The sequence below is a fragment of the Antennarius striatus genome, chromosome 8 (genome assembly GCF_040054535.1).
Source record: "Antennarius striatus isolate MH-2024 chromosome 8, ASM4005453v1, whole genome shotgun sequence".
Taxonomy (NCBI): Eukaryota; Metazoa; Chordata; class Actinopteri; order Lophiiformes; family Antennariidae; genus Antennarius; species Antennarius striatus.
In genome coordinates this window covers 6,945,489-6,973,346 of record NC_090783.1, presented here as the reverse complement: position 1 = coordinate 6,973,346, position 27,858 = coordinate 6,945,489, and the positions used below count along the sequence as shown (strand labels likewise).

At 39.3% G+C, this 27,858-nt stretch overlaps 1 protein-coding gene across 3 annotated transcripts; it reads right to left on the bottom strand.

Moving 5' to 3' along the window:
- Positions 1–1,147: 1,147 nt before the first annotated feature.
- On the bottom strand, positions 1,148–27,585 carry rnf24 (ring finger protein 24). Of its 3 annotated transcripts, XM_068321925.1 has the most exons (7): positions 27,151–27,585; positions 16,506–16,628; positions 14,034–14,183; positions 10,684–10,726; positions 9,846–9,887; positions 7,553–7,632; positions 1,148–6,433 (listed from the first exon to the last, which is right to left on the bottom strand). In XM_068321925.1, exons 3-7 carry the CDS (start codon positions 14,174–14,176, stop codon positions 6,292–6,294), a joined length of 450 nt encoding a protein of 149 aa, XP_068178026.1. In that variant the 5' UTR covers positions 14,177–14,183; positions 16,506–16,628; positions 27,151–27,585; the 3' UTR covers positions 1,148–6,291. The 3 variants fall into 3 exon arrangements, with proteins under 3 accessions (XP_068178026.1, XP_068178025.1, XP_068178027.1); XM_068321924.1 differs by lacking the exon at positions 16,506–16,628; XM_068321926.1 differs by lacking the exon at positions 16,506–16,628 and having other exon boundaries at positions 27,155–27,585.
- Positions 27,586–27,858: the final 273 nt, after the last annotated feature.

Genomic DNA, 27,858 nt, shown 5'->3' with positions numbered 1-27,858 from the left:
CCTCATGCACCAGTGTACCAAGGGAAATAATATAGGGAAACTATTCTAACATCCATTTTAATCCTGTACATTTTATATATATATATATATATATATATATATATATATATATATATATATACACACACACACACACACATATCTCAAATGACATAGAAATCTCAAAACCCTGAAATGCTGAAGAATGAAAGACAAAAAGGAAATAAAGTTGAAGCCAACTCTTGAAAAAAAGCCTCATTTTCTACTTTCGAATATAAAATACGTCCTAACAGCAAACTCTGTTTTACAGACATATTTTATTTATCTGTGTAAAAAATGTTATAAAATACTGCTATTTCATCCCTGCACAAAAATTGCTGTATACCCTATTACACAACTTCAGGTCAGACTACATAAATCAGTCAAGAACTCACCAGTCATGAGAATTAGGATCTTAATGGCTGTGAAAGTACCTGGAAAGTCACAGCATGCGTGTGTGTGTGGGGGGGGGGTAGTAGTGTCAGTGACCCTCTTGTGACACAGAACAAATGACAAACAGAAGGAATGTTAGCTCACAATGGGGAATGAATGAACATTTGTTGCACACGCCTCACCCTTTGTAAATCCAGAATATTCCTGCTGTAGAGCTGAGGTGTCATTCTGAAGTCTAGTTCACCCAAATACACCATCACTTAAAGCAGGATGATGCACTGAATAATAATAGATGCTTCTTGTTCTGTTTTATCAATCTATATATAATCTCCAGACATGACATGATTCTTATTGCAGGTTAACTCTCAAGTTGCAGCCTTTTGAAGGACCGTGATACCAACTAATATTTTACTGAGGATCAGTCATGATACATCCCATCACTTTGTGAGACCAGAGAGGAAATGACAACCCAGTCATCAGATGGCTGCAAAGCACACAAGTAAGATTTTTGACCACAAGATGGGGCAATTCAGTCAATATAGATGTCTATGGTCAGTTTGATATGCCCCATGTTATATATAGATAAATGTCAGGAAACTTCTGAACTCGGTTTTGAACAAAAATATTTTATGGCATGCATAAATAGAAATATTTTGCCTTAAATATTGTATATATGTGTTAACTTTCATTTATTCTGACATTAATTGCAAAAGAAATAAAATAACCAACACACATCTTTCCAAAATTTGGATATTTTATTTACAGTTCAAGTCAACATGCAACATTTTCTTAAAATTAATAAACATGAAATTAGCAAAAAACGAGAAAAAGAAACAAAATGCATATTGTTTTCTTCAAAATAGCAATATACAAAAATAGAGCTTACAAATACTGTACAGCAATTGACTCCAAAAATATTCTGCTGCAGAATTCTTAGTTTTACAAACAATGTCTGTGAGAGTCCACAAACATAATCATCATTTAACAAGAAGATGTGTGAGGGTCGGGGAGAAGGTGTTCAGGTACGCCGGGAGGGTTTGTGTGGACGAAGAATCGGGGGCAGGGAGGTTACCGTGGAGTTGGGGAGGGCACGACTACAAGAGCTACAGAGGAATAAATAACACCAAACAAACAAGACACTTCACTTCAGGGAGGCAGTGATAGAGGCTGAAAATCCTGGTCACTAAAACCAACCTGGGAAATATAATGAAATCCCTCATTATTTTTATTGTTTGTTAAATAAGACTTTTATATTCTGTGTGAATATCATCATCAAACATCGAGCCCTGAGGGGAGAACTACGAACAGCTTTCTGACGCCATCATTCAGAAGCTTTCTACTTTAAATTTTTAATGTGATGCAGTGCTCCTGAACATTCCACCTGATCGTGTCTGTTCTAGTTTATATGTGGAGAGTTAACTCGGAAGCAGCGCTGATATCAACAATAACTTCACTTCTGGAAGATATTTATCAATACATTCACAACTGACTTCATTGTATTTTGGCCATAAATTAGTCAGAGACTGCCATCTCTGTTGTTTTTTGAAAACCAGTGTTTCTGTTCTGTTGTTGTTGGCTGGGACTTTGGTGAAAACAATACATTTTAATTGGCACTGATTTCAGTGGGGTTTAGATGGCACACGGAGTTTGTGTGTGAAAGCAAGATTTTAAACATGGCTAAATAGCAGAAAGTGTTACTCTGCCATTTAGTTAAAGATAATTTTGTGTACCTTATGTACAGCGCAACAAATATCCACCTAGATTAAATGATATCAGTGGCAACTTCGCTACCCAAAAAAACTTTCTTTCACATGAACTACGCTTTGTCTCGTCTCTTGACCCTAAGATTCTGTGACTGTTCACAGAAACAAAGCTTTAAGACTTGCGCTAATAGCACCAAGCTATAAAATATGTCATCTTCTGGTGACAGCTGCAGAAATCCTCTGAGGGGACAAATGGTTCATTGAAACAGCCAAAGATGAGGAAGACCAAAAAGGAACAAAACGCTGACACAACATTATTAAGAAGGCCCTTATGTTGTTAATTTACATAGAAGAAATCCAAAACGTCGTCACTAATGACCTGTGGAAAAAAAAAACTTAAAAGAAAATAAAAGAAAAAATAAATAAATATATTAATGCACAGAAAGTTTTTTTTAAGAAGATGACTGCAATACCCCCCAGAGGCAGCAAGAACAGCAGTAATCAACAATGTGCAGGATTATCAGAGGACAACACTGGAGCCAGGAATCAAGTCCAAGAGTTCAATTTAAGGCTGAATCAGTGGGGCATGCTCCGCAGGCCATCAGGGCAAGGGGCAAGGGGCAGGGGGCAGGGAACTTCCATCAACCATTAATTTGGTCAAAGTTCAGCAGCAAGCTGGAAAGTCTGCAAATAATCAGCCCCCCTGTCCCAGATGAAGAAGAGGCAGGAAAAGCAGCGCTCCACAAGCCTAGCCTAACCTTCAACCCAGACTACAATCAGGAGAGAAATCTAATTAAGTGACCAACCTCCTGTGGAAAAAGTAAAAAAAATAAAAATTTTTAAAAAAATTCAGGGACAACCAGGGGACACCAGGGCCAAAAGCAGAAGGTGGGTTTATCTGGGATGCCAGATGTCACCACTGAGCCCCCTGGAGGTTTTGACACGTCAGTGAGGAGCGGGGGCAGTTTGATGACCGTATGAAACCTCTGGAGAAGCACAACATCAACTTTTAAAACTATTGTACACATGTTTTGGCTTCCTGTGTTAGAGAATAACAATCATTTTTTTACCACTTGTTCCGCTTATGGCGAGTCGTGGGGGTTGCTGGAGCCTAACACAGCTGACTCGCGGGTGAGCGTTGGGGGACACTCCAAGCATGACGCCAGTGCATTGTGTAGTCACATGGAAGACAAGCGACTTACGCACACACTCACACATGTGGACATTTTGGAACTGATCAATTCACCCTAAGGTGTATATTTTGGTGATTGTTTTGTGTTCACGGCCGGGTGTGTGTTTTTCTTCCTTGTTTTTTTGTGGCTTACACGTTGTCATTTTTCTCACAATGGTGGAACAAGCCCGAGGAAGTGACCTCTCAGTCGCGACCTGGACTATAGACTGTTACGTGCAGGGTTGCTGTGTTAGGGTGGACTGTTGAAAAAAATTTTGTGGACTGCCCTACTGCTGGGGAAACTGGGGAATTATGTTCCTGACTTGTGTGAATGTTTAATAATATGGGTAACGCATAATGCATGTGTGGTGCCGATTGTTTATTATTATTTCCAATATCATCCTGTTGAAAGAACATAGCTTTCATTCCAGAAAAGAATCCCTTGAGCGTATTGACAACACATCAGAGTAACATCAAGTTGTTATAGTATTATGACACCGTCCTTCTGTGAGGCGACAGTGCTACCAACTGCACCACCGTGCCACCCTGGAGAATAACATCTACCTGGTTATTCTGTGTTCACAAATGCCCAAATCAGGATAGAGATTTGTTTAAATTTCAAGTATAATCGCAAAAACTATTTCTGTTAGATTTTATTTTGGATGGATTTTTTTTTGTTGCATTCCTAAAGCCTTTAATAGTTTGTTTACTCATTTAAATATTAAATAGGAATCACAGGTAGCACTAGACCTCATTGAAAAAAATTAACTAAATGCTTTCTAATGAACTCCATTGTGTGAGTCCTGACAGCTAGGCTCATCTTATTTTTTTTTACAGTATAACTATTTATTTGTTTACATTTGAATTTCAGATCTTTAAAAGGTGGTGTGGAATAACATTAGAGATCACAAGTAAAAGACTACAGCTTATCCATCTGATACTCTTGAGGCACAGCTTTTTTGCCACTATTTTAGATCATCATATGTACCTATATTTTATCCACTAAATGTAGATAACAGACAAAACCCCCCACAAATACTAACAGGGCTGATATTGTGTGTGTTACACAAAAGGCACCCTGTCCCACACAAACCGAGGGAGAGGTGAACAGACCAGAATACTGCAGCACAACAGTAGAGCTCCCCAGTCGGTACTGTGTCTATGAAAGAAAACCGCTTCATTACAACCTGCTGACCACAGACCATATAATAGCCCAAGTGGTGGTGGTGTGTGGGGGGGTATGCATGTACCTCTCCCCACCCCACTCTCTGTTCGCAAGAGTTCTACAAAGTAGTGTGCATCTTTAACAGCACTGGATGCAGCTGAGGGCAGTGATTGTGATGCAGGCGTCAGTCTGCTAACCTCTTCGGGCAACGCAGCTGTACCGAGAATAATAAATAAAAATATAAATGCGACTACCCTACAGGAATGGAAGCACTACAACTGCAACTGTGTGTGCAGCAAATGTAAAGGTGGAGCTAAAGAGCACAGAAGGCAAAACCCTGCTTCTTCCAGATCTCTTCCTGATTTGAACTTTGAAGTTATTTTACAACGGGATATGTGATGCTAGTGCAACATCAATATGAGTGCTCCAAATGAGTAGCTTTGTTTGGAGATGGAAGCCATTGTTGACAGTGAAATTTCTGCTCTGTTTAAAACACAAACAAACCTGACAGCAAAGTAATAATTATTGTAATATAAAACTAAAATGGTCATGCTACACTTTATGGATCTGTTGTTTAAAATTGCTTCCTTACTAACATTTGCCCTAAGTCCCGGTTAATTCACACTAATACTGATTTTGGATAAAACGGTGTTTGTGTTTCTGCTGGAGAGGATCTGAACTGTTTCTCTGAAAGTCTCAGTAATGTCAGGGATAACAGCATATTTATAGTTTGTGCATGTTTGACTCCACATAAAACAACGTGTTACTGTAAATCCTTCAATGGAAGCATCATTTTGTTCAATGTATGACCTTCTTTTGTTGACAACAACAACATGGAAAACAGTTACTTGTGATGAATGACACACAGGTGATGAGGGATCAGAATCTATGGAATTAATATACAAAATTCTGGTTTCAACACATTCAAAGGTTTCACATTAAATCAGACATTAAGTCTTGTGTTTTCCGTCTGCTTGGTTGATGAAGCATTTTTGAAATTTCCTGACAGGCATTGTTGTCCCTTTGAGATACACAATACTATTTGTTTGTTTAAAATCTAATTTGAAATTTATAAATATGAAAATTTGTACAATGAAGAGAAAGAGTAGTTAATGATAATTAGTCGAAGGACACAGATGCCCCCGCTACTGGCAAAACACTTGTGCTAATGTGGTTAGACCATAATCCCGTGTCACAGGTTAATATGAATAAGGTGACATGAAAATGGCCTACCTATAAATATGCTTAAAAATATAAAACCATAGCTTAAGAGCCTCTATGAAGCATGTGTGACATTTCAGTTCTGTCGAGCAGTTTTTGAGGAGATATAGCTAGACTACTACCATATGTACAGACAGACGGACAGGTAAGGGTCACCCTACGCACCTCAGAGACATAACGATATGACCTTGCTACTTCGCTCACAAGCAAATAAGTTTTGATTCCTAATAAAGTGCTTGTTAATTGTTATATTAGTATATTGTAGGTCTTGGCTTTTGTGTTTTTAGTTGGTTTCCCCCCCCCAAAAAAAGTGCTTTGGTTATGAGAGCGTTGTCAACCACTTCTAGGCCAAGAAAACTTCATCAACTTTTCTTCATTGTTCACGAAACTAAAAACGTTACAATAGTTGGTTATCGGTCAAAAACCGATGTCAGGAAATCCCTTTTTGTAAACCGGTGCAAGGACCCGAGGTGCAGATTCGCAGCTTCTGTCCACGTCTTTCCCCCAACGTCAGTTCCTCCATTTTGTCCACGGACTCATGCCAAAGTGTACCTGTACAGATGAGGATGGGTGAGGGGTGTCTGACTTTGGGGGTCACTGTGAGAGAAGGTTTGAGTCCGTTACACCACGTTTTCTATCCCGGGCAACGGCTGCTGTATCGGCTCGGGTGGTTCTGTGCTGCCGGCCTGCTGGGCAAGTTGTAACACAGGCATGTTGCACAGAGGACACACTTTCCTCACCTCCAGCCACTTAATGAGGCACCTGGAAGAGAGGAAAAGATATCATTCAGCCACTATTATAACATACTCTAATGTCTGCTTTGCAAGCTTGTTTGGAAGTGTAAGATGAAAGCATCATATTTAGTGGAAATACAGTTTATAAAAAAAAAAAACTACTGTAAGTGAGTTTAAAGCCACATGGTTTCCCCATGATGTCATCACAGTAACAGTAATAGTCCCATGATAGTTTGATTCTGAAAATACTGGCCATGCAACCAACTCTTTGATTTTGGATTTGTCCAGGAGTTTCGATAAAAGTGTGCAGCATGCGCATCAAACTTAAAACTGTTCTGTGTGTCAAGCATGAACGTCAAGTTTTTGAGGTTAATTTCTGGCAGATTAATGACTTGAAAGTTTAACGTTTACTCAGTCAATGTGAAAGGAGAGCATTCTGTTCACACTGAGAATTGACGTTAACTGGTTTCTTGGAAAGTCTGTTTACCGTAAACAGCATGGCTTCACGAAGACACACAGAAACACACAGACACACACTCCAAAAGACATGTTTATACAATGGATGCAGTATGCAGTGACCACTTTTTCTGCAAGTGAGAGGGATGTAGGCCAAAAGGAGGTGCCCTGCTGATATAAACAACTGGGTTGAAATGACCAGGGACTGGGAGGAGCTGTGGAATCACGTTGGATCCAGCAGTAGTTCATGCACATAAGACTTCAGTGTTGAGCTGGAAAATTGTAAACCACACATAGAATCATTTAAATATGTGCTATACTTTTTGGTCAGGCCACAAATGACTCTCTTAAATCTTCCTTAATGTTATCCAAATAAATAAGAGACGTGTGGGTATCTATTTTTTTGTTAATATTTGAGATGTGTTACCCTTTCAAAACAGTTTAGAAAATAATCTCAACCTTTATTGAGAGTTTCACTGAAAAGGACAAATTCCTTTTTGAATTCAGCCGTGCAATAACTCAATTTATTGCTTTTCCCAGATGACCAGGGCTTAAAGGCCAAAAAATACAGATGCATGAGAATGAGTCTTGCTTGAAGAAAATCTGGAAAGATCCATTTATCCTTGATCACTGTCTGTTTGGTGTGTTTTTGTTTGTGTGTCCATGAATGTAAACTCAATCTTATACTCACTTTCTATGAAAGGCATGCTTGCATGGACAGATCCCCAGCTCGTCTTTCTGTTTGAACTCCTCCAAGCACACCGCACATATCTGAAAGGGAAGCAGGGAGTTCAGATATGTGGTGAGGAAGACCATCGCTTTGGTGCCCTACATTTATGCCATAGTATAGTGTTATGTAATACTGTATATATTACATTCTTCAATATCTAGACTGTTGCTACTTTTCAAATGCAATGGCTTCATTACAGAGCAGCTCTACTTCCCTTCATTCTCCCTCTACTATGGATGCTAGTCCCTGAAGCGGAATTGAAATTAGTTTATGACCTCAGTTAAACTAATTCTAATCTTGTACAAACAGGAACATTTAAGTAGATGACACGTTCGAGATCATGATTAACTTAGCATGATTTGGCTTGGGGTTAGATTTTAGAGTGTACTGTACTGTTAAATTATTTATAATTGTGCTTAATTATAAACAAGACAGAAAAAGACAAGCAGGTAATGATAAAAATGATACAAATTATTGATATTATGGTGTTCTGTTAAATACACTGTTTATATAGGGCAGTTAAATGGGAATTGGACAAAACGGTTATGATGCACATGAAGCAACCCAAACTTGACTTGAATCCTCAGTTTTGCCCAGAGCCCCAAGGGCGCCATTAAAACTGGGTCATCCACCCAGGACAGTGAACATGTGACTGCATATTATTGTCGTTAAGCAAATACAGCTCGGCTGTCCCGTCACAGTGCGGGACAATTCCCAACTGCGAATCAATGGAACAGTGAGGATTGAAACGTTGAAGAAAATCTGTGTTTAGCTCCGTGTCAAACCACGAATGAAGGTGAATGGTCATTTCAAACATCTAAGAATGGTGCTTTACACACCAACAGTTGGCAGTGCTGGGATACAGCATTACATAACACCAGGGAAATGCTCACGACTAGACCTTTAGGTGTTAGTTTTCACATAAGAGTGTCACAGGTGCATTGACATTATGGCCTTAAAATAATACCACAATATTTCGGGTGATAATCTTGATGAATTAAAGGTTAGCAAAGTACAATTCGGACCTCCAGGTAACTGAAGAACCAAAGACTTGGAATTATAACTTGTGAACAAATTGAAGAGAACACATTGTGCTGGAAATAATTCCAAGACCATGCAGCATTAAAATCAGTATACCTCAGCTTTCGTCATTTCGAGTTAAGCCGTTCTGATCATGCAGAAAAAATAAAAATCAAGTTTGGGTCATTTTACTCAAATTTAAAGCGTTTTTTCTTCTTCTAATTTAATCCTTCAGAAGAAGAAAAAGACACGTGAAGGAACTCTTGATCAGTTTTTTTGAGCACATCCAACAACAACAGCCAGAGTCAGATGTTGATGTGGACGATCCTCAGCCATCTATGTCCAACATGTAAGCCGTCAAATTGAATGTACAGTTTCATTTAAAAAAAGAGTTTTTATGCACTGTTATAATCCCCGAAGGGAAATTAAGAACACACACTCTAGTTTTTTTGTTAGTAAATCACATACATGCATATTAGTGTGTACAGGCCTCCTGCAATACACACAACCACACACAGGGGGGCCTGTAGACATGCTAGCTGGCACCTCCCTCTGTCAGCTCACTTTCGGGTGGTTTTCTTTGGGAGGGAGCAGGAATCGAACCGCTGATCTCAGAACATTGGACGACCCGCTCTACCACTGAGCCACTGCCACCCCCACCCCCACCCCCCGCAAATGTGGAACGCTTCACAAACTTGCGTGTCATCCATATTGGTAAATTTCAAATAAATTAGTTTTTTTCTGATTGCAAAGTAATAACTCCTGAATTTGTTTCTATATCCTTAAAAAAGGATTTTATTTTACCATCCATGTATGATAGACAAGGCCAAATTGTATTCGTAAATTTTTTTTGTTCTGAACTATATTAAAAAAGAAAATTTGTTTGTAAACTTAAAATAGATTTGTATTAACCATATATATATATATATATATATAAAATAGAAAATGCATATATGATAGAAAATGCACTCATAAATAAAGAACAGTAGGGAATTGGGAATGCTTATTTTCGGTTTACTTGGAGACAAGTGAATTTGACATATATGTCATTTTTGGACTTACGTTGTGTCTCCTGGAACCAGTTGACGTGAGGTATACTAGCATATGAGTACAGTAGTGCTCGACTCGTAAGTTCATATTACACAAAAACATCACGTGTTCTCATCAGGTTATGATACAGAATCTTATGTAAAAGAAAAATGTTAATAACTGCTCAGAGGAGAGGCGCTCTTACCTCATGCAGATTTAGCTCTTTGACCTTTTCCTTCTGAATGACCTGAGAGGAATAATAATAGATGAAGGGGGATTAGTTACTGGTTTACATTCAACTTGTATAATAGTATAATAGTAACCAGCCACTGAAGACTGACCAATCAATAAAACTAGCATGGAATATTTCAACGGACAAAGACAGGAAATAAGTCATATAATAAGTCATTCGCTGTTTCAGATAAAAACCACAATTTTCAAATGAAAAAATAAATTTTTAATTCCCAAAATAACCCTTGCAACACCACAAATTCAGAGTGAGCCTAAAGTTAGCATGGTACTGTGGGAAAAAAAGCTAAACAAATGATAAAAGTTCATTAAAGACATTTCATTATTGGGTTGTACAAAATTTCATGTAAACACATTTGACAATTATTAATTTTTGCTTAGGAAAACAGAAAATGTCAGACATATCCATGAGACTCTGACAACCATTCTTCACTTCATTTGTGACGAGGAGAAATATGTTGCACTCTCTCAGTCAGTCTTCTATCGATATTTACCCAGGTCCAGGCGGATAGTCAATGATCACATAAACTTTATAAAAAAAGGTTTTACTAAGTTTGGTGAGGACATCAACGCTGAGGTTCTTCGCACTTCTCTCTATGCAGATGCGCGCCAAGAACAAAGAGTATTTCAGTAAACATCAGTGGCTGCTCCTGCCTGCCACTGTATAAAATTGCATGCTTACACGCCCCGTGTGTGTGTGTGTGTGTGTGTGTGTGTGTGTGTGTGTTAGTGTTTGTGCGCGTGCGTGCGTGTGTGTGTGCATGTGTGCGTGTACGCGTCACTGGATTGCTTACTTGTTTGTATGCATACAGCTCTTTGTGCGCCTGGTGTCGTAACCTGGGGGAGATGAAACAAGAGAAGATGTTTTGGCTAGTAAGTGAATTTTTCCAACTGGCACCATTAAATAGAGAAAAAGAAATTATACATTCTTAAAAAAAGTGACAAAAATGACACCTGGATTTATTTCCTTATTTAAATAGTTACCCTCTAACACTGTTTTCTAGCATGTCGTTGTCATTCAAAAAGGATAATAAATATTGAAACACCTTTTCACTTCATAGAAAATTTAATCATAAGTTGAGCTACATACTGTATGGGTGTAAAATATTGTTGCTATTATTATTATTAGTAGTAGCAGTAGTAGTAATTATAACTGACACATCTCAAAAAGAGACAGCGTAACAAAGACAGAGCAATTTAGTTTTGATTTTAAAAACAATACAACAAAAAACATGTTTTTGTGTTCTGTGCTACAGAAATGATCAAGCCCTAAACTTTTTCAAAAACTAACACAAGAATTGCAATATACAGTATTAAAATGTCACCAAAAAAACATATGATTAGACATTAAAGGCATTACTTGGTTTAATGTGACTAGGTTGTTCAGTCACATTAAAAAGATAAAACTCATCACAGCTAGAACCAATGTTTAACTCAAATATCGCTCTTGTAAAGTAAGTAAAAAAACAAAACCTATGCAACACAGAGTGAGGATGAAATACATAGAAAAAAGGGAAGAAAACAAGCGAGAAAAAAGAGGAATTTGTAGGTTTGTAAGATTTACCTCCATTAAAAGTAACCATAACCTCTCGCAGCAGAGTGAGAGGGATCTGTAAAACAAGCAACACAGTCTAGGAGAGAAACTGACATTTTGAAGGAAGTCAGCAGGGAAAGGTGCAGATCCTCCCATGGGAAAGGGATAGCTGGTCATAGATGTGTGTGTGTGGGGGGGGGGGTGTCATTGGAGACTGACGGGAAGAGCTCAGTGACCCTTGAGCACGAAGTCAAAGTAACCAAGAAGAATGACTTGAAAAAAAGTCCTCCAAAGTCTAGCTATCATTACCTTATCATGATCATTACACCAGCCTATGGGCAGCTAATAAAAGGCGTTAGCCATCATTGGAGTCAAGAATGTCTTAATGGTTTAGTCCCCCATGTCATTAGTCAGTTCACTGAACATTCATGAACGTGAAACACTGCTGCAATGACTAAACTAGAACCAAGGCAGTCACAGACTGCAACATCCCCTGACACCCCCGAATTCCAATTTTTACCCTGATCCACTTACATAGGTCGAAGATCAAAGATAGCTCTCTGACCTACTGTCATTGATCAAAGCACTAGCTTTGATCTATGGTCTTTAATCAAACTGGCCTTCTCCCTTGTCTTTCTATCTTATCCAGTTCCTGAGTGTACAAAAGTTGAAAGTTGACCTTGACCTAGTTTTCTCAAGGTCATCATCTCATTTTCATCCCTTTTGCCGCCCGATTAATATGCTTTTTGTTCCATCTCTCTATCTGCAACGGTTGCAAAGATATTTGGTGGACATACTAACGGACGGACAGACAGACGGACGAACACTGACAATAACAAACATCACTGCCTTGAAGCGTGATGTAACTAGGTTCCTTCACAGTCCACATTAGTAAACCTTTAGGCCATGTTAATGAATCCAGCGTCCGAGGCCTCGTGACCCTCTCATTCACATACCAACTTAGAATGGAAGTCACATTGCATATTTCACACTAATGTGTTTGTGGACTGGAGACTCATTGACAGTTGGTTGACAATTTTTGTGAGAGTCCGCCTTCTGTCAAGTCGTGTGTGAATGTTTATTTCCCTGGACAGATGACGCGTCACACATCCACTCTAATGTGAATTCCTTGCTCCCTTTCACTCTCCTGTCAACAGAAACAGCAGTGACTCTGCACTGACATTCAAGTAATGTTGGGGCATTGGCTGCATCTTCACGTGCCTTTAATAGAGAATAATTGCACTGATTTTACTGCCCAAACCTCAGTGAGTTTTCAGTGTTGAATCAATGTACTGCATCAATGTCAAGTGTGTCTTCACAGTTCGATGTGGAACTGGTCGAATGTCACTACTCGATGGTAAATAAACTGAGAAATGTAATGTTTGATGTTATTTCAGTTTGTTGCTGTCAAGAAACTCCCCACAACAACCATAGAAAGGAAAATCTGGTTATGCCAGTGCTACGTAACTTTAAAAAGATTAATTTAAATGATTATAAACAAGAAATTTAAATACCAAAATTAAATTCTAATCAGTAGAAAAAGCTTAATTTAGTGAGGAAATGTTAAGAACATTGAGGACTTCCTTTGAGGAATTACTTTCTGGAAAAAAACAAAAACATAATATTGTTTCTTTGATGACAAATGCTCTGCTCATAACATTGCTAGCTTGGCTGTCAGTACAACATCAATGTTTAGATTCAGATTAGAAATTCAGCAAATAACTTTAACTAAACTGCACTGACAAATTACACCTTTGTGTATGTTTATTAGCCAGACATATTTCTGAAAAAATACACTTCAGGTCAACCTCAACTGTGAGCAGTGATAATGCTACTTGACATTTCATTTACTTTTTTGATGCACATTTCAGAAAAAAACAATGTCTGGTTGTTGTCAGGTGGAGAACTAGCTTTCCTGACTGGCTTTCTCATAAATATATAAAGTAGTACATGAGAGCACTTTTGAACAAATTATTCATGAGTCAAAGAGACCTGAAATGTATTCTGATGCCTTGGGAGGTTTTCTAAAATTACAGCCTTGGTGACACAACATTGAGTTTTCATTGCAATCTAAGCCAGTCGTGATAACGACAGTTTCATTGCCAAATACAGCTATGACTGCTTTTTGCCAGTTTTTTAGACAATACAACAAATCTGAAAGCAACCAATATAAAAAAAACCGTAGTTGAATACAATTCAGTTGTGGCTCTACGGTCAACAGATATTATCACATGGTCTAATGAAAAACATAAACCATTCGGAATTTAAGACACCTGAATTTTAAACTTATTATCTGTTTCAAATGAAATAAACAATGATTTGCGTTTAAATTTGAATGTGTAAATCAAACCAGAATTAAATGCTTCAAAAACTGTTTCTTTAGGGTTGGGGCACACAAATAAATACTGTACTTGAATTTTCCTCCTGACTTTTCTGAATGTGGCTATAGATGGTGGCTATAGAACACCAGATTACTGACATGTTCCACTTTGTAAATAATCAGGGATGCCGAGCCGAAGAGACTTTCCAAAAAGACACATAAAAAAATGCACACAAATATAAATTAAAAACCTAAGTAAAATCCAACATTAAATGGTAAATGGATCTTACCTTATTAAATAGCAGCAGAAGAGGAGGCTGAGGATGAAGACAAAGATGGCCGTCCCAAACACGACAATGTAGATGTTAAGGGGAAGGTTTTGAAACCCTATATTTGGCATCCTGAAACTATAGTGCGGGAAATCGGAGCTCATGGATATTCTGGAGGAGAGAGAGACAAATAACACAGAAGACGTAAGTATTTCAATATAAAAAAGAAAATAAAAAAATAATTTCCCCAAATGGGAACTTGCAAGGTTATTTCTTCTTCTATTTCGACACTGTACAGACACTGTGTGGCTGAAAATATCTTGGACCAATAGCAGCAAAGCAGTAAATGATACAAACAATGTTGGGTACATCTTCACCAGTCTGTACACAGCTGACTGCAGTTCACAAAAATATTTCAGCGACCATATCTCTGTTGAAAATCTGTGACAGCAAAGTTTCTTTTTCTGGATAAAATCTAAATTATTAAATATAAATGGAGAGAGTCCACTCCACATGTGTGCATGTAGATGTAACACTTATTACTCAGCGCGCGCGCACACGCACGCACGCACACACACACACACACACACACACACGGGGCGTGTAAGCATGCAATTTTATACAGTGGCAGGCAGGAGCAGCTACCAGCTACTTTATGGTGCATTTTATGGGGTCCCTTGCTCAAGGGCAGATTGGCAGTGTTCAGGGAGTCCCCAGTCCCCTGGACGGCAGAAGCGTTCCAGGGCTTGTGCATCAAGGGCAAAACAACTGATCTTGATAAATTTAGCATGTGTGTTTCTCATTAAATTCAAACAGTTTTCAATTTCATTGATGTTAAATATTAATGTATTTATGTATATGGGAGCGGAATGATGCCACAGTAAGTCACAGCTAGAAGGTTCAGAGTTCAAGTCCTTTCTGTGTGGAGTATGTATGTTCTCCCCATGTCTGTGTGGGTTCTCTCTGGGTTTTCCAGATTCCTCCCACCTCTAAAACACATGAACTTTATTCCAAATTGCCCCTAGGTATGAATGTGTGTGAGTGGTGCTAAGTCTTCCATGTGGCTCCATGGTGCAACGGTGTCGCGCCCAAATTGTCCCCTGCATCTCGTCAGTAAGTCTGCTGAGATAGGTTCCAGTAACCAAATGAATGAATGAACATAAATTTCAAACAAATATTTGGAATACAACTGAGAAGAGGAATAGCTTCGTCCAACCAAAGCAGGAAGGAACCACCCTGCTCCCTTTTGGTAAAGATTTTTTTTAAATGGAATGTGAAAGCCAACAGATGGGTTTTTCTTCCGTAAAGCATCTACAAAAAAGCCAGAACACACTATTGGTCAAGTACTCTTACTCAGTTTACCAAAAGGCACATGACCAGACATGTCTACACCTACCCAGAAAGGAGGAGGAGGGGGAGGAGGATGGGACAGAAATAACTTTTGCCCATTCGGGAATCCAGTCTTGTGCCCCTCCCCTCTGCTTAACACTGCAAGCTTCATTCCTCTACCCTCCTATGGATAGTGGAAAGTTTTGTAGGTTCTACTGAGGCCATAAACAATCCTTTCCTGGTAATTATTTTTGCCACGTGCATACCGTAACAGACCAGAAATAGTCCTTTCTTAAAAAAAGAAAAAAAAAGAAAAAAAGGTGTAGAGTGAATAGCTATCAGTACGATTATGTAACATGACTGCAGCTTTAATAGTAATGCCTTGCAACAGTAAACACATTTAGCTTGTGCAATAAGAGACTTGGGGTAGTAAGGATTAGTGTCAACACATTTACAAGGACTTCACCCAAACAGCAACGTGCTGCTGAAAAATGAAGCTCATGTGCTGTAACAAAATCTGTAATTCAACCAATGACCACATGGGGCTGGCTCCAAATGTTATCAACTATTAACACCTGTGTTAAAATTTTCACATCAAAATTAAAAGAACCAACTTAGTTTTAAGTTGATAACATCTTTGCCACGAAAAAACATTTCAGTTGCAAATATTAGCAGGCAAAGAAGTAACATTAACAATGACAGTCATTTACATTACAATTAACGTTCTTCTCTCATCAGCTTCGAAACAAATTTGGCAAACAAAAGCTCTATGAAGCGCGTCATGGATATATTAAATTTAGACTTGGAGTTAACTGAACTCTTCTCTCCTTTCACATCCTTTGGTGTATTCTAATCAAGCAGTGGCCTGAAGTAGAGATGTGGACATCAGCCCAAGGACTGGTACAGTATATCACATACTGGTGCTGTATTTTCATGTTGTGTTCCTTACTGATTTGTAGCGGTTTTATCTGCGATCACTATGACATGCATGGATTATACTTGAGCTTAAAAAACTGTTAGAGAGAAACATAACTTATGTGGATGAACCCTACAACTCAATCAGGAAACAGCTAAGCTAATCACTCAGCCATGTTTGTAGGACTGGAATGGATGTTCATGCAAAACGTAGACAAATAATAGAACTATGTGGGTAGTTGTACTCACATTCCAGAGGAGAAAGACACATCATGTCCGGCTGGGGAGCGGAACACAGTGCCCTGGGTTACACTTCAAGTCAAAGTGAAACCAGTCAGCTCCACCCTCACCCAGTTCTGGATCAGTTAGGAACTACAAACAAGAGGATGCAAAACACACAGGCTCACCACCCAGACTGGCACACACCACACACCTCCAAAACACTGTGGGGCGTGGATAGTGTGAACAATAGCACTGACCCTACAGGATCACTCACTTCTCAAACTATGACCTATGATAGCTGGTGCAATTTAATAACACAATGCACCATTTTAGCTGTTGATTGCAGGAACTTTTAATGACTTAGATGTAATGAGGGAAGACATGAAGGTAGTTGGTGTGAGAGAAGAGGATTCAAAGGACAGGGCTAGATGGAGGAAATTGATTCGCTGTGGCGACCCCTGAAGGGAAAAGCCGAAAGGAAAAGAAGATAACCCATGAAATTATGCTAAAATGTTTTTTCCCGAATTTCAAGGCTACATTGTGACCTGAGTCACGTTTCTTGTCCTTCTCTGCAAACACAGACGAGACAACCTCGCTTTGCATGCTCAAAGAAAAAACAAAACATGCAAGCAACACACCTTTCCTGCAAACACACAAACCACAAAAACCCTCTGGCGAATGAACTGACAAGACACCAAGACTCTGACAATTGGTCTTCACATAAGACAATTAAGTAACCTTGAACAATTAAAAATAATTGTGTAACAATAGTTATTTTGTAATAATTATGTATCTGTCTAGATTAAAGAAAAAGAAAAATTGTTGAACTGGAGCAATCAGGGAAAAACTTTCTGTATTGATCTCTTACCCCAGTCATTCATGGCACATCTTGTCTTTGAAAGACTTTTCAGTGGGTTGCCACCTATTGTCTGACTTGTTTCGTAGCCCTTCTTTCCCCTCTTCATTAAAACTTAATGTCAAAACCTAGTCCTGTTTCTCTCTGACTTGAAACAGCAACAACAAACTCCTGCTGATTTTTTTGCCGTGTTGACATGCTGCAGCGCAACATGTCAAAACGGCAAGAATAATCTCTATTACTGATTCAAACAGGTCTTCAAACAAGGATGGCATCTTTCTAAAGGGTGAGTTAACTAGCTTCCGGGTTGGGTATGGGAACTTTAATATGTAATTGTTTCATACAAGCTTCTGAATAATTCCTTACTTCTATCTTCATTAAAAATCATCTATGATAATCATGAATACAATTGACTCCTTGGGGTTACAGACTGATGAGATGTCTTCTTAACATGTAGGGGAAAGCTACTAAAAGTCATGTAAAACTGCAACCCATGTGGAATTTATCATCTCTGCATTAATCGCATCGAATTTTGCACACAGCATATAATGGATGTATGACACAGCCCGATGCTGCAGTGGTGCCACGAAAAGCAACAGATTAACTCCTACACTGAGTTATATAAATGAGTTCCTATGCCCAAGGCAAACGAGACACCTGATGCATATTAGTCAGATATGATCAGACTGGATAACAGAGTTTTAAAAAAAGGATAATTTTAAGTACAATAAGTCTTTTGCTCCTAGGCTGTTCATTTCTGCTAAGAGAAACACGACAGTATCGAGATTCACCGACCAAGAGGATACTGGGTTCATGCAGGGATTTAGAAATCTGACCCCTTTGCGGTACACAACCCACATACCACAAAAACGTCATTTTACATGAGCCTCTTACATAATGATTCAACATGTGCTACTGAACTGCACCTGTGTGAGGATAAGAATTTCGCCACAGAAACTAATAATGCACACACAAGTTCCCCCATCATATAGTCAAACCTACCACTAAGCATAATCACACGCACGCACACGCACACACATACACACACACACACATACACACACACACACACACACACACACACACACACACACACACACACACACAAAGGCCTCATGTAAGCTCCTGAGAGGAAGTAGAAAAATACACATGTCGACCATGACATCATAAACCTAGTCTAGGCTAGGTCCCAAATTCCCTCTTCTTTGCTTATCGATCCAAAATGACTTTGTGTGAACATAAAACCAACTCATGGTTCCTGTCTCCCTTGGAAACTGAAAGGCCTATTCAAAACAAAAGCAAAACTGGAATGTTTCACTTGGTTTGAACCTAGTTTTGCAAAAAATGTGAGCGCTCAGTGTGGCGGTGCTGACCAAGCCATCTCCATTGCATACCAACTGAGGTAGAGACGCACACCAGTTACAAATGCAGTGTCATTGTGAATGCACCTCACAAAGAGGGTAATCCTGTGTGAGGACAAATAGCATTCAGAGTGAATGTGATGACTTAGCATGAAACCACGTCTTTTAGTTGGAAATGGTGGATGAGAATTGCATCCCAGTTTTTCTGCCACCATTTCCCTCAGACTTCACATGACCTCACCCTACTACATAACTGAAAACAACAATCTGCAAATTCCCTCATATTTAAAGACATGGGCATGAATAAGGGAATCACTGTGATGGAACACAAAATAAGTGTTTTCCTCAACTGTGGTGTGACAGATAAATACCAAGAAAAAATAAGATAAAGGCCAAGAAGAGAAACAAATGTGACCAACACACAGAAGTGAACATTTAAGTCCAGAAACAAATATATCATCGTTATATCATCAGCTCATGCTAAACATACTGAACATATTCAGGAATTATTTTCCTTCAAAGTCACTATCTTTTGTAAAGAGATCTCATGCTGTTGCCGAATTGTGACGCCATTTGACAATGTGGCCACATACCTGGTCCTTTTAAACAATATATATATATATATTTTATATACTCGAATGATCGAATTATAAATGATCAAATGATACATTTTCTGCATTGATCACCATACTAAATATTAAATTCCCCTTAAACAGCAACATGAAATCCTTTCCTCTGTTCTGGGGTTTCTTGTGATAGAACCAGGATGTCATTCACAGGATGCTGGCCAAATGTGAAGTGGAAATTTCCACTAGTAACTGCAGCTAGTCCAGGACTTTCACACCAGAAACATAATATGCCAGCAGCAGACACCAGAGCGTCAGAGGCAGAATGTAGCCGATCAAAATGCGTTGGCTGTGGTCCAAATTCCAAAGACCAAATTCATGTTGATGCTGAACAGTTTTGGGAAGTCATGGAAGCAGTGGCTGTTGACATATCCTACCACCCAAAAAGCTCACCACTTATTCATCTGATCCATCACCAGAAATCAACATGATGCCATCACATATCAAGCTATTTTTGGAGCTGTTTGGCAAATGTTAAGACTGTACATGGCTGCTTAAATACATATGGAGACACATTTTAGAATTCAAGCCTGTTTTTATTTTTTTTTGGTATGGAAGGACGATACTATTGAGGTTTGCTTAACCTCACTTCACCCCTCCACATCCCAATAAATGCATAGAGTTTGGTGCATTCTCAGTTTCATATTTACCTACCAGTGCTGCAGTTTGTATTTACCTGCTTGAATCAGTGTCATTCACTGCCATGCTAGTTTTGACTGTTTTAGTTTGCTACATCTTCACCAGGCCTCCTCTACATGCAGCTCAAATGTTGTTGTGAAAACACAGCAGACACAGGTGGAGCGAAACATTCACTGATCAACTATGTTGGCTTGTGCGTCTGTGTGATAGGTTGGGTTTGGAATTGAAGCCCAATTCCAAATTGGAACTGGTCCTAAACCTCGGATTCCACTGGGATAGCAAAAAGGAGTTTTATTTCGACTTCTAACTTGTTTATCGGTTCCTAAATAAAGTTCACACATGCTCACATTGAGGTTCAGTTTACAGGAAAGAATGGAGTATCTGTACTTTGTGCCATGCTCTGCAAACAGCCCTCAAAAAAGTGTTACAGCATCCTGAAGAGGAATGATGCATAGCTAGCATGATTAAACACTTTCACACGCACATGTGGTGTACACATCAGTGAATGTACCCTTGTCTGATGTGCACCGCCAGTCTGACTCACCTGCTGCAACCTCCTCAGTCAACCTGGGAGCAAAAGCCGGTAGAACCAGCAGCACAACTGTGGAAATTAAATGATGCCTGACTGAACAGCGAGACATTAAACAAGAACTACTTCACCAAATTGATATAGACTGTCATACTCAAATGCTCAAGTATTAATTTTTAATAAATCAATATCTCCAGGTAAACCTCGGCTTATGTCGTGTTAGTTACGTCCTTCTCAATTACACGTTGGTGATAAAAAATAAAAATCAAGTTCACACCATTTTCAATTTACGTCCAAATATTGGATTTTTAAAATCACTAGAAAAGTCTTAAAAGCACACAATATCATGCTACTGTACAATAAATCAGAATAAAAAGACATAATATCATATAATTAGGCCGTAGCAGCCACCGTCATGTGCAATGCGGAAAGAACAGCTGATGATGAGAGGTGACGTATAAGAGGGGAACTTTTTTCTGTACTATATTAAAAAAATAAAATTTGATTATTTGTAAGTTTAAAGTAAATTTATATTAAATATTGAAAATGCATTCATAAAAAAAAGTACAGTACAGAACTGGGAATAGTTATCTTCAATTTAGTCTGGAAAACAGTTCATTCGACTTACATCTATTTTCAAGTTATGTCGCAGAAATATGAATGAGCCAGTGTATCTGCACATATCGGGCATATTTGGTACGTATCCATACCACTGTATGAAATACACTACAAGAAACAAAAAATCTGAAGTCATAAAAGTGTCTTCGAACTGAAGGAAAAATTAAGTTAAGATGAAAATATGAGGAAATATTAAATGAAGGTGGATAACAATTAATTAATTTTTGTTTCTTTTTTATTTTCTATAGTTTATTAGCACCTTTGTCAGACATGTAGATCATGAGATGTTTTATCATCTTAATAAAGACTATACAAAATTATTACACACCAAATCACTAGTGAAAGTAGCAGATATTTCCTCATGAAATCCTGAGATATGCATGGCAAAAAGATTATTTATTTATTTTATTTCCACGTTGGGCCAGATTGTACAGTTAGGAGGTCACTCTAACCATAACTCCAGTTATGGAGACGTGGGAGGCCCAGAACTGAAGTGGAGCTGGCAAGGTCAACCTAATGTCATCTGCCGATAGGATTCCAGTGGCTGGATTTAGATGTATCATCCAAATTTTCTACATTTACAAACATGCATCCAACCTTGTGTGGGTGATTTCCAAACCAATTTAGTCATTTCTTTTCAGTACAACAATTGCTGTAAGTCACTTTGTTAACTGAGGCCAACGAACTTTTGCAAGTGTCGTGTCATATCAATCACTGGTCAGTTACTTTACTGCAAGTATCAGAAGCACATGGCTGTCATGAGTCACCTCTCATAGAGATTTCTGTCAAACTCTGACAGTGGAATAAAAATTGTATTATGAATCAACCCATCTATTCAATTTCTTTATGTGAAAAAAAGATATCTTTGAAAATATCAAATACTGAAAGATGTGGTTGACATTAAAATGATCTGTCCTGAAGATGTTATCATCAGTGAGAAAAGAGCCAGCTTGTCACACACACACACATACACACACACACACACACACACACACACACACACACACACACACACACACACACACACACACACACACACAAAAACAGTAACATAGAGTGGCATCGAAATGCCATCATCCACGAATGAACACAACAGTAACTAGCTACTTGAGATCTGACTGGAAATCAAATCAAATGAAAATGGGGTCAAACTGAAAGCATTTGGTTATGACTGTTTGTGCATTTGCTCTGTGACTCCCCCTCCCTCCGCTGACAGCCCATCGTTTCTCCGTGAACTCGGATAGCAACACAAGCTGACACAAACAAGGCAAACTGACAGACACAGCTGTCTCTCAGCACTCTCGTCCCCTTATAAGCGGCCCAGATATTTTCTGCATGGTTTTTCCATTTTCAGTGTTCCACATCACCATGGCAACTTCTGTCATTTGACTCTTATTTTTGCTTTCTTTTCTAGCTCAATTTCTATTTTTGTGAACTGGCAACTCTTGTCTGGTTTATCCAGTATCCAGACAAGCACTTCTTTGAATAGAGTGGTTAAGTACTTCTTTTGAACATAAACCAATTATTATTCAAGAATAATTATTAGTTATTTAACAGAAAAACATTCAAATTTTGTTCTTATGTTACGCCATGTATTTTCACAGCTACCCAACAAAATAAAAGGGGACCCTTGACCTGCAGTCTCCAGGGTCACAGTCACTATAAATAAAACCTGCAGTTATGTGAGAGTGAGTAGGTGAAGCCTGAAACATGAAGACAACATCAATACGAATGAGTTCTTCAGGTTATCAGACTCTAACCATGTGTAAATACACAAACTAACAGACAATTCAAAACAAGTATCAAGATCACAATCTACAACTGAACCAAATATTAATATTCAATTGTTAATCATTTAATGGACTGACTATATTATATATTTTAAATTACATGTTGAAATATGCAAGTCGTTCTAATCGACTTGCATATATTGGCCAGATCCCTGACACCTACCTGCAGGTATTTTTTCCCTTACAGAGGTGTTCTCTGCTGCCGAGCTGTCAAAATATTTCAATTGACAGCTCCAGGCTTCATTGCTGGAAAACCTACTGGTGCTGTGATTCTACTACCAAATGAAGTGCCATCTTGTTGTTGTGCATCAGCTTCACTTTTTCATCTTAATATTCCACATTAGTATGTGACCTCTGCAGGTACTGATGGGAGGTGATTGAAGTATTGATCATTACCCTTTCATATGCTGTAGCTGTCAAACCTGTATTCTCTTTGCTAAGAAAAAGAAATGTGGAATATGTTGAACAGGCTCTGTTAGTTTAAAGATGAAAATAAAACCACATTATGTGTTGAAAAAAACTACTTAAAAACAAAGCTTAACTCACAGTATAAAACTTAAACCCGCCCAAGAGCCAGTGGCAGGCAAAGATTTATACTCATGGTACAAAATTGTGTCTTGGGACGCTCGTGCCCCTGGACAGACACACACGCCTTTAAAGAGGAAGTTTTGCTAGTCATGGAGGTTTGGTGATAAAGGAATTCCAAGACACTGGTTGCTATATGATGTCATCGTGTTCAGTGTCACTAGCATGGTGAGGAAAAGCATTACCACAACTTTTTTTTCATTGGAAAAACACATGAAACTTGAAAACACCCATGACAATGAGTACAGCCATTGTCACAAAAAGTTTTCAGACCCTGTTACTGTAAGACAGGGTCAGTCTTTGAGCTCAGGCTGCGACGGAATGATTATCATTACATGGATATTATTATAGCAAATGAAGGAAACATATCCAACTTGTTCACTGATTTTCACCATTAAATATATCACAATCTGCATCACAAAACTACACTTTTAACTGTACTTAACTTTTTTGGGGGGTTCCATTGGATTAGGAGTACCTGTTATTGATTTTTAGTAACACCTCTGACGAGGTTTGAGTAAGGCTGAACGTATAATAAAATGTGACGTGAAACTTTGAGAACCACTTATTAGGAGAAATTGTCATTTGTACCAAGGAAAGTTTTCATTTTATTTTATACTGTCAATGCCCACCCAGCAGGTATTGAATATCTTGCACAAAACAAATCGGTGACCTCTATATTCAAGTAGCCAAACTACATACGCAGCTTTAACTTTCAGGTGTTCCCAACTGTTACAGCTGATGAGGTGCTCACAGAAGGTGGAAGAAAAGAATGTGTAGCACTGAAGGCTACTCCGTGGTGGTGTTGTGCATTGTCACTAAATGGTGGTACCGTCTAAAACAGAACAACCTCCGGAAAAGTTCTTGTAAAACAAGATCTACATCAAATCCTGCTTCATACAGATGATCTGTTCCGTTGCATTTCTGCCAATGTGTATATCACATAAATGAAAGCTGTTGGGTTTTTTTTAGATTTTATTACATCGTCAAACACTGATCAGACGCCAGCTAACCAGACACACATTGACATACTGACATAGGTAAACCTTAACCCTATTTAAAAAAAAAAAACCCTTGACAAACTAAGCGGGGTGATGATCTGGATTTTGGTAAGTTTGATGGAATACCAAAAACCCAGCAAAATCAGAATGTATTTGATGCCATTTCTCCATTGTATTTTCAGGTTTCCACACCTCACATTGTAAGACTGGTTTTGAATCAAGGAGGTTGGGTCAAGTATAGTTTAGTCAATGGTATCAATCTCCGGGTTTACCAAATTTGAACATTTGGTATATTCCATTAAGTGCAAGCACATTCAACACAGATCTCCAGTACTGTATCTTCTTCTCATTTCGGCTTTTCCCTTCATGGGTCGCCACAGCGAATCAATTGCCTCCATCTAACCCTGTCTTCTGCATCCTGTTTTCTCACACCAACTATCTTCATGTCCTCTTTCACTACATCCATAAACCTCCTTTCTGGTCTTCCTCTAGGCCTCCTGTCTGGCAGTTCAAAACTCAGCATCCTTCTACCAATATATTCACTCTCTCTCCTCTGGACATGTCCAAACCATCTCAGTCTGGTCTCTCTGACTTTATCTCCAAAATTTCTAACATGTGCTGTCCCTCTGATGTACTCATTCCTGATCCTATCCTTCCTGGTCACTCCCAAAGAGAACTTCAGCATCTTCATCTCTGCTACCTCCAGCTCTGTCTCCTGTCTTTTCCTCAGTGACACTGTCTCCAGACCAAACAACATCGCTGGTCTCACCACAATTTTGTACACCTTTCCTTTCATTTTAGCTGAAACTCTTCTATCACACATCACACCTGACACTTTCCTCCACCCGTTCCATCCTGCCTGTACACGCTTCTTCACCTCTTTTCCACACTCTCCATTGCTCTGGACTGTTGACCCTAAGTACTTAAAATCCTCCACCTTCTTGATCTCTTCTCCCTGTAACCTCACTCTTCCACTTGGGTCCCTCTCATTCACACACATGTACTCTGTCTTACTGCAGCTAACCTTCATTCCTCTCCTGTCCAGGACAAACCTCCACCTCTCCAGCTTCTCCTTCATCTGTTCCCTGCTCTCACTACAGATCACAATGTCATCTGCAAACATCATAGTCTGTGGAGATTCCTGCCTAACCTTGTCTGTCAACCTGTCCATCACCATAGCGAACAAGAAGAGGCTCAGAGCTGATCCCTGATGCAGACCCACCTCCACCTTGAACTCCTCTGTCACACCTACAGCACACCTCACCACTTTCTTACAGTCCTCATACGTGTCCTGCACTGCTCTCACATACTTCAGCTACTCCAGTACAATACCACGGAAACTATACGGTGAGGGAACTATTTGTGGGACTCTGTTGTTCCTGAAACACTAGTCTAATGCACATTACAATTTTACAGCTGACTATATGGTGTTCAGTATCACAACATAACGCATCGGATTCAGTGCATACAGCCCTGAAGCTGCAGCATTGTTCCTGCACAGACTGCTTTGACTTTTTACTCAAAGTTCAGTGAAGCCAAACAAAAGCAAATATCTGCACGATCCTTAACTAAAGAATCAGCATTTTTACTTCAGTTAAAGAACTGACAAATGCTGATTTTTTTTTTCCAATTGTAATATGAAATTTCTAGATCTGAAGCACAGAGAACAAATGAGATGATTACAGATGACCAAACACATAGAAGATTTGAATTTAAAAGCAATGAATTGTCCAGCAATCAATCATAACTAAAAATTATGATCCGTGGTTTAAAACCCCCCGACACTATTCAATTGATCAGCTATTTTCCTCTCAGGTTTTGTTTATGATAGCAGAATCACCCATTTCTGTTTACTATATTTTTTAATTCTTTGTGTCTCTGATTGTCCCCTCTGTCAAACGAGAGGAGCACCATCACTCCCTGCAATAGTGTGTTGATCTGATCCATGTTCCAGGTTTAAGGCTGCAACAAACAGCATAACAAGTGCGCACTGATCTTGAATACATAAACACATATCTTGTTAGCACTGTTTGTGCAGTGATAATTACGCATTGTTGAATACAAGTAATGTAATCTGCATTGTGACAGAACATCATGAACTACCCATGCCCGGGTATAACCTGCTGTAACATAAATATCTCATCAAGAAGCCACATTAAAATTTAATCAAATCTTCCATGGCCCCAAATCCAATCTGTGACCAAATTCCATAAAAATCTGTTGACAACTTTTGAAGATGTCTTGCATATAACAAGTGTTTTAATACACTTGACTTTGAGTCAGTCTATTAGAGCAAACATGAATGGTTCCACGAAGCCTTAACGATAACCAGGGCCAGCTAGCATCTCCGCGGCTAATCAATGACAGCTGAACGGGAGGTAACCGGGCGTGGGCTCGCTAAACTAAGGTTAACGCGTAGCGTCACGGGTGGACATTACAGATGATATTGACCTTTAATGTCATTTAAAAACACTTAAATGCGATCATGTCAACACAAAAACATTACCACGTTCCCTTAAAGTGTGTGTGTGTGTGTGTGTGTGTGACGTTACATAATGGTTCCCGTTAGCGCGCTACGGACCGGACGGCACAAGACCCCAAAACACAACATTTATCGGTTTGAGTTTCATCCCAAAATGTTACCGATAGAGATCCAAATAAACTCACCCACCACAGGTTCCCTCCGCTGCAGACTGGTGGCTGGTTCCTCTGGTTCAATCAGCGACCGCTCAATCCGAAGCGAATCCCGGGGACTGGCGACCAAACGCCAGCTCTTTACAACAGCGAGCCGCTGCTGCGGGGCGACCGCATCACACCCCACCGTCCGCCTGTGATGTGGACCACGGTCCCCTTCGGGGTGTCGGTGTGTGTGTGTGTGTGAGAGAGTACTGGAGGAAACTAGGGGTAACAAACGGTGATCGTTGTGAGTTAATGTGTGTCTCTGGCGAGAGAAGGAGGTTCCGACGGAATTCCTCGTCGTCTAAATCCCAAAGTGAGTCGTCGGCGGTGAGGGGTTGACCATCCGCACGTCTGCACGCCCGCTAACAGTAGTAGTTAGATCCCTCCTCCTCCGCGTCTCAGCGGGAACACCGCACAGTCACACTCTAATGCCTCGGGAGGGTTTGAGGACAGCTTGTACGGGAGAGGGGGCTGAAGGGGGCTGAAGGGGGCGGGGGCCAGAGGGATGCTGCGAGAGGGTGGAGATGTTGCACATGGTCACGTAGCCGACCGCAAGCGATCCAGAGCAATAGTGGCTCTAATGGGGACAAATAGGTGTTCCTCCCCGTGGATATAACTGAGAACCGCCGTCATCTCGTCTCTGTTGACTGTCAGAAATGTCAACAATCGTTTTGTTAAATTTGACGAAAAAATGAA

What these genes read in the sequence shown, in the direction of transcription:
- rnf24 (XM_068321925.1), bottom strand. Translation starts at nt 14,176, where the DNA reads ATGAGCTCCGATTTCCCGCACTATAGTTTCAGGATGCCAAATATAGGG. An exon ending in TTCTGCTGCTATTTAATAAG is followed by an intron (nt 10,727 to 14,033) that starts GTAAGATCCATT and finishes CATCTCCCCCAG; the next exon opens with GTTACGACACCAGGCGCACA. An exon ending in AAGCATGCCTTTCATAGAAA is followed by an intron (nt 6,434 to 7,552) that starts GTGAGTATAAGA and finishes CCTCTCTTCCAG; the next exon opens with GTGCCTCATTAAGTGGCTGG.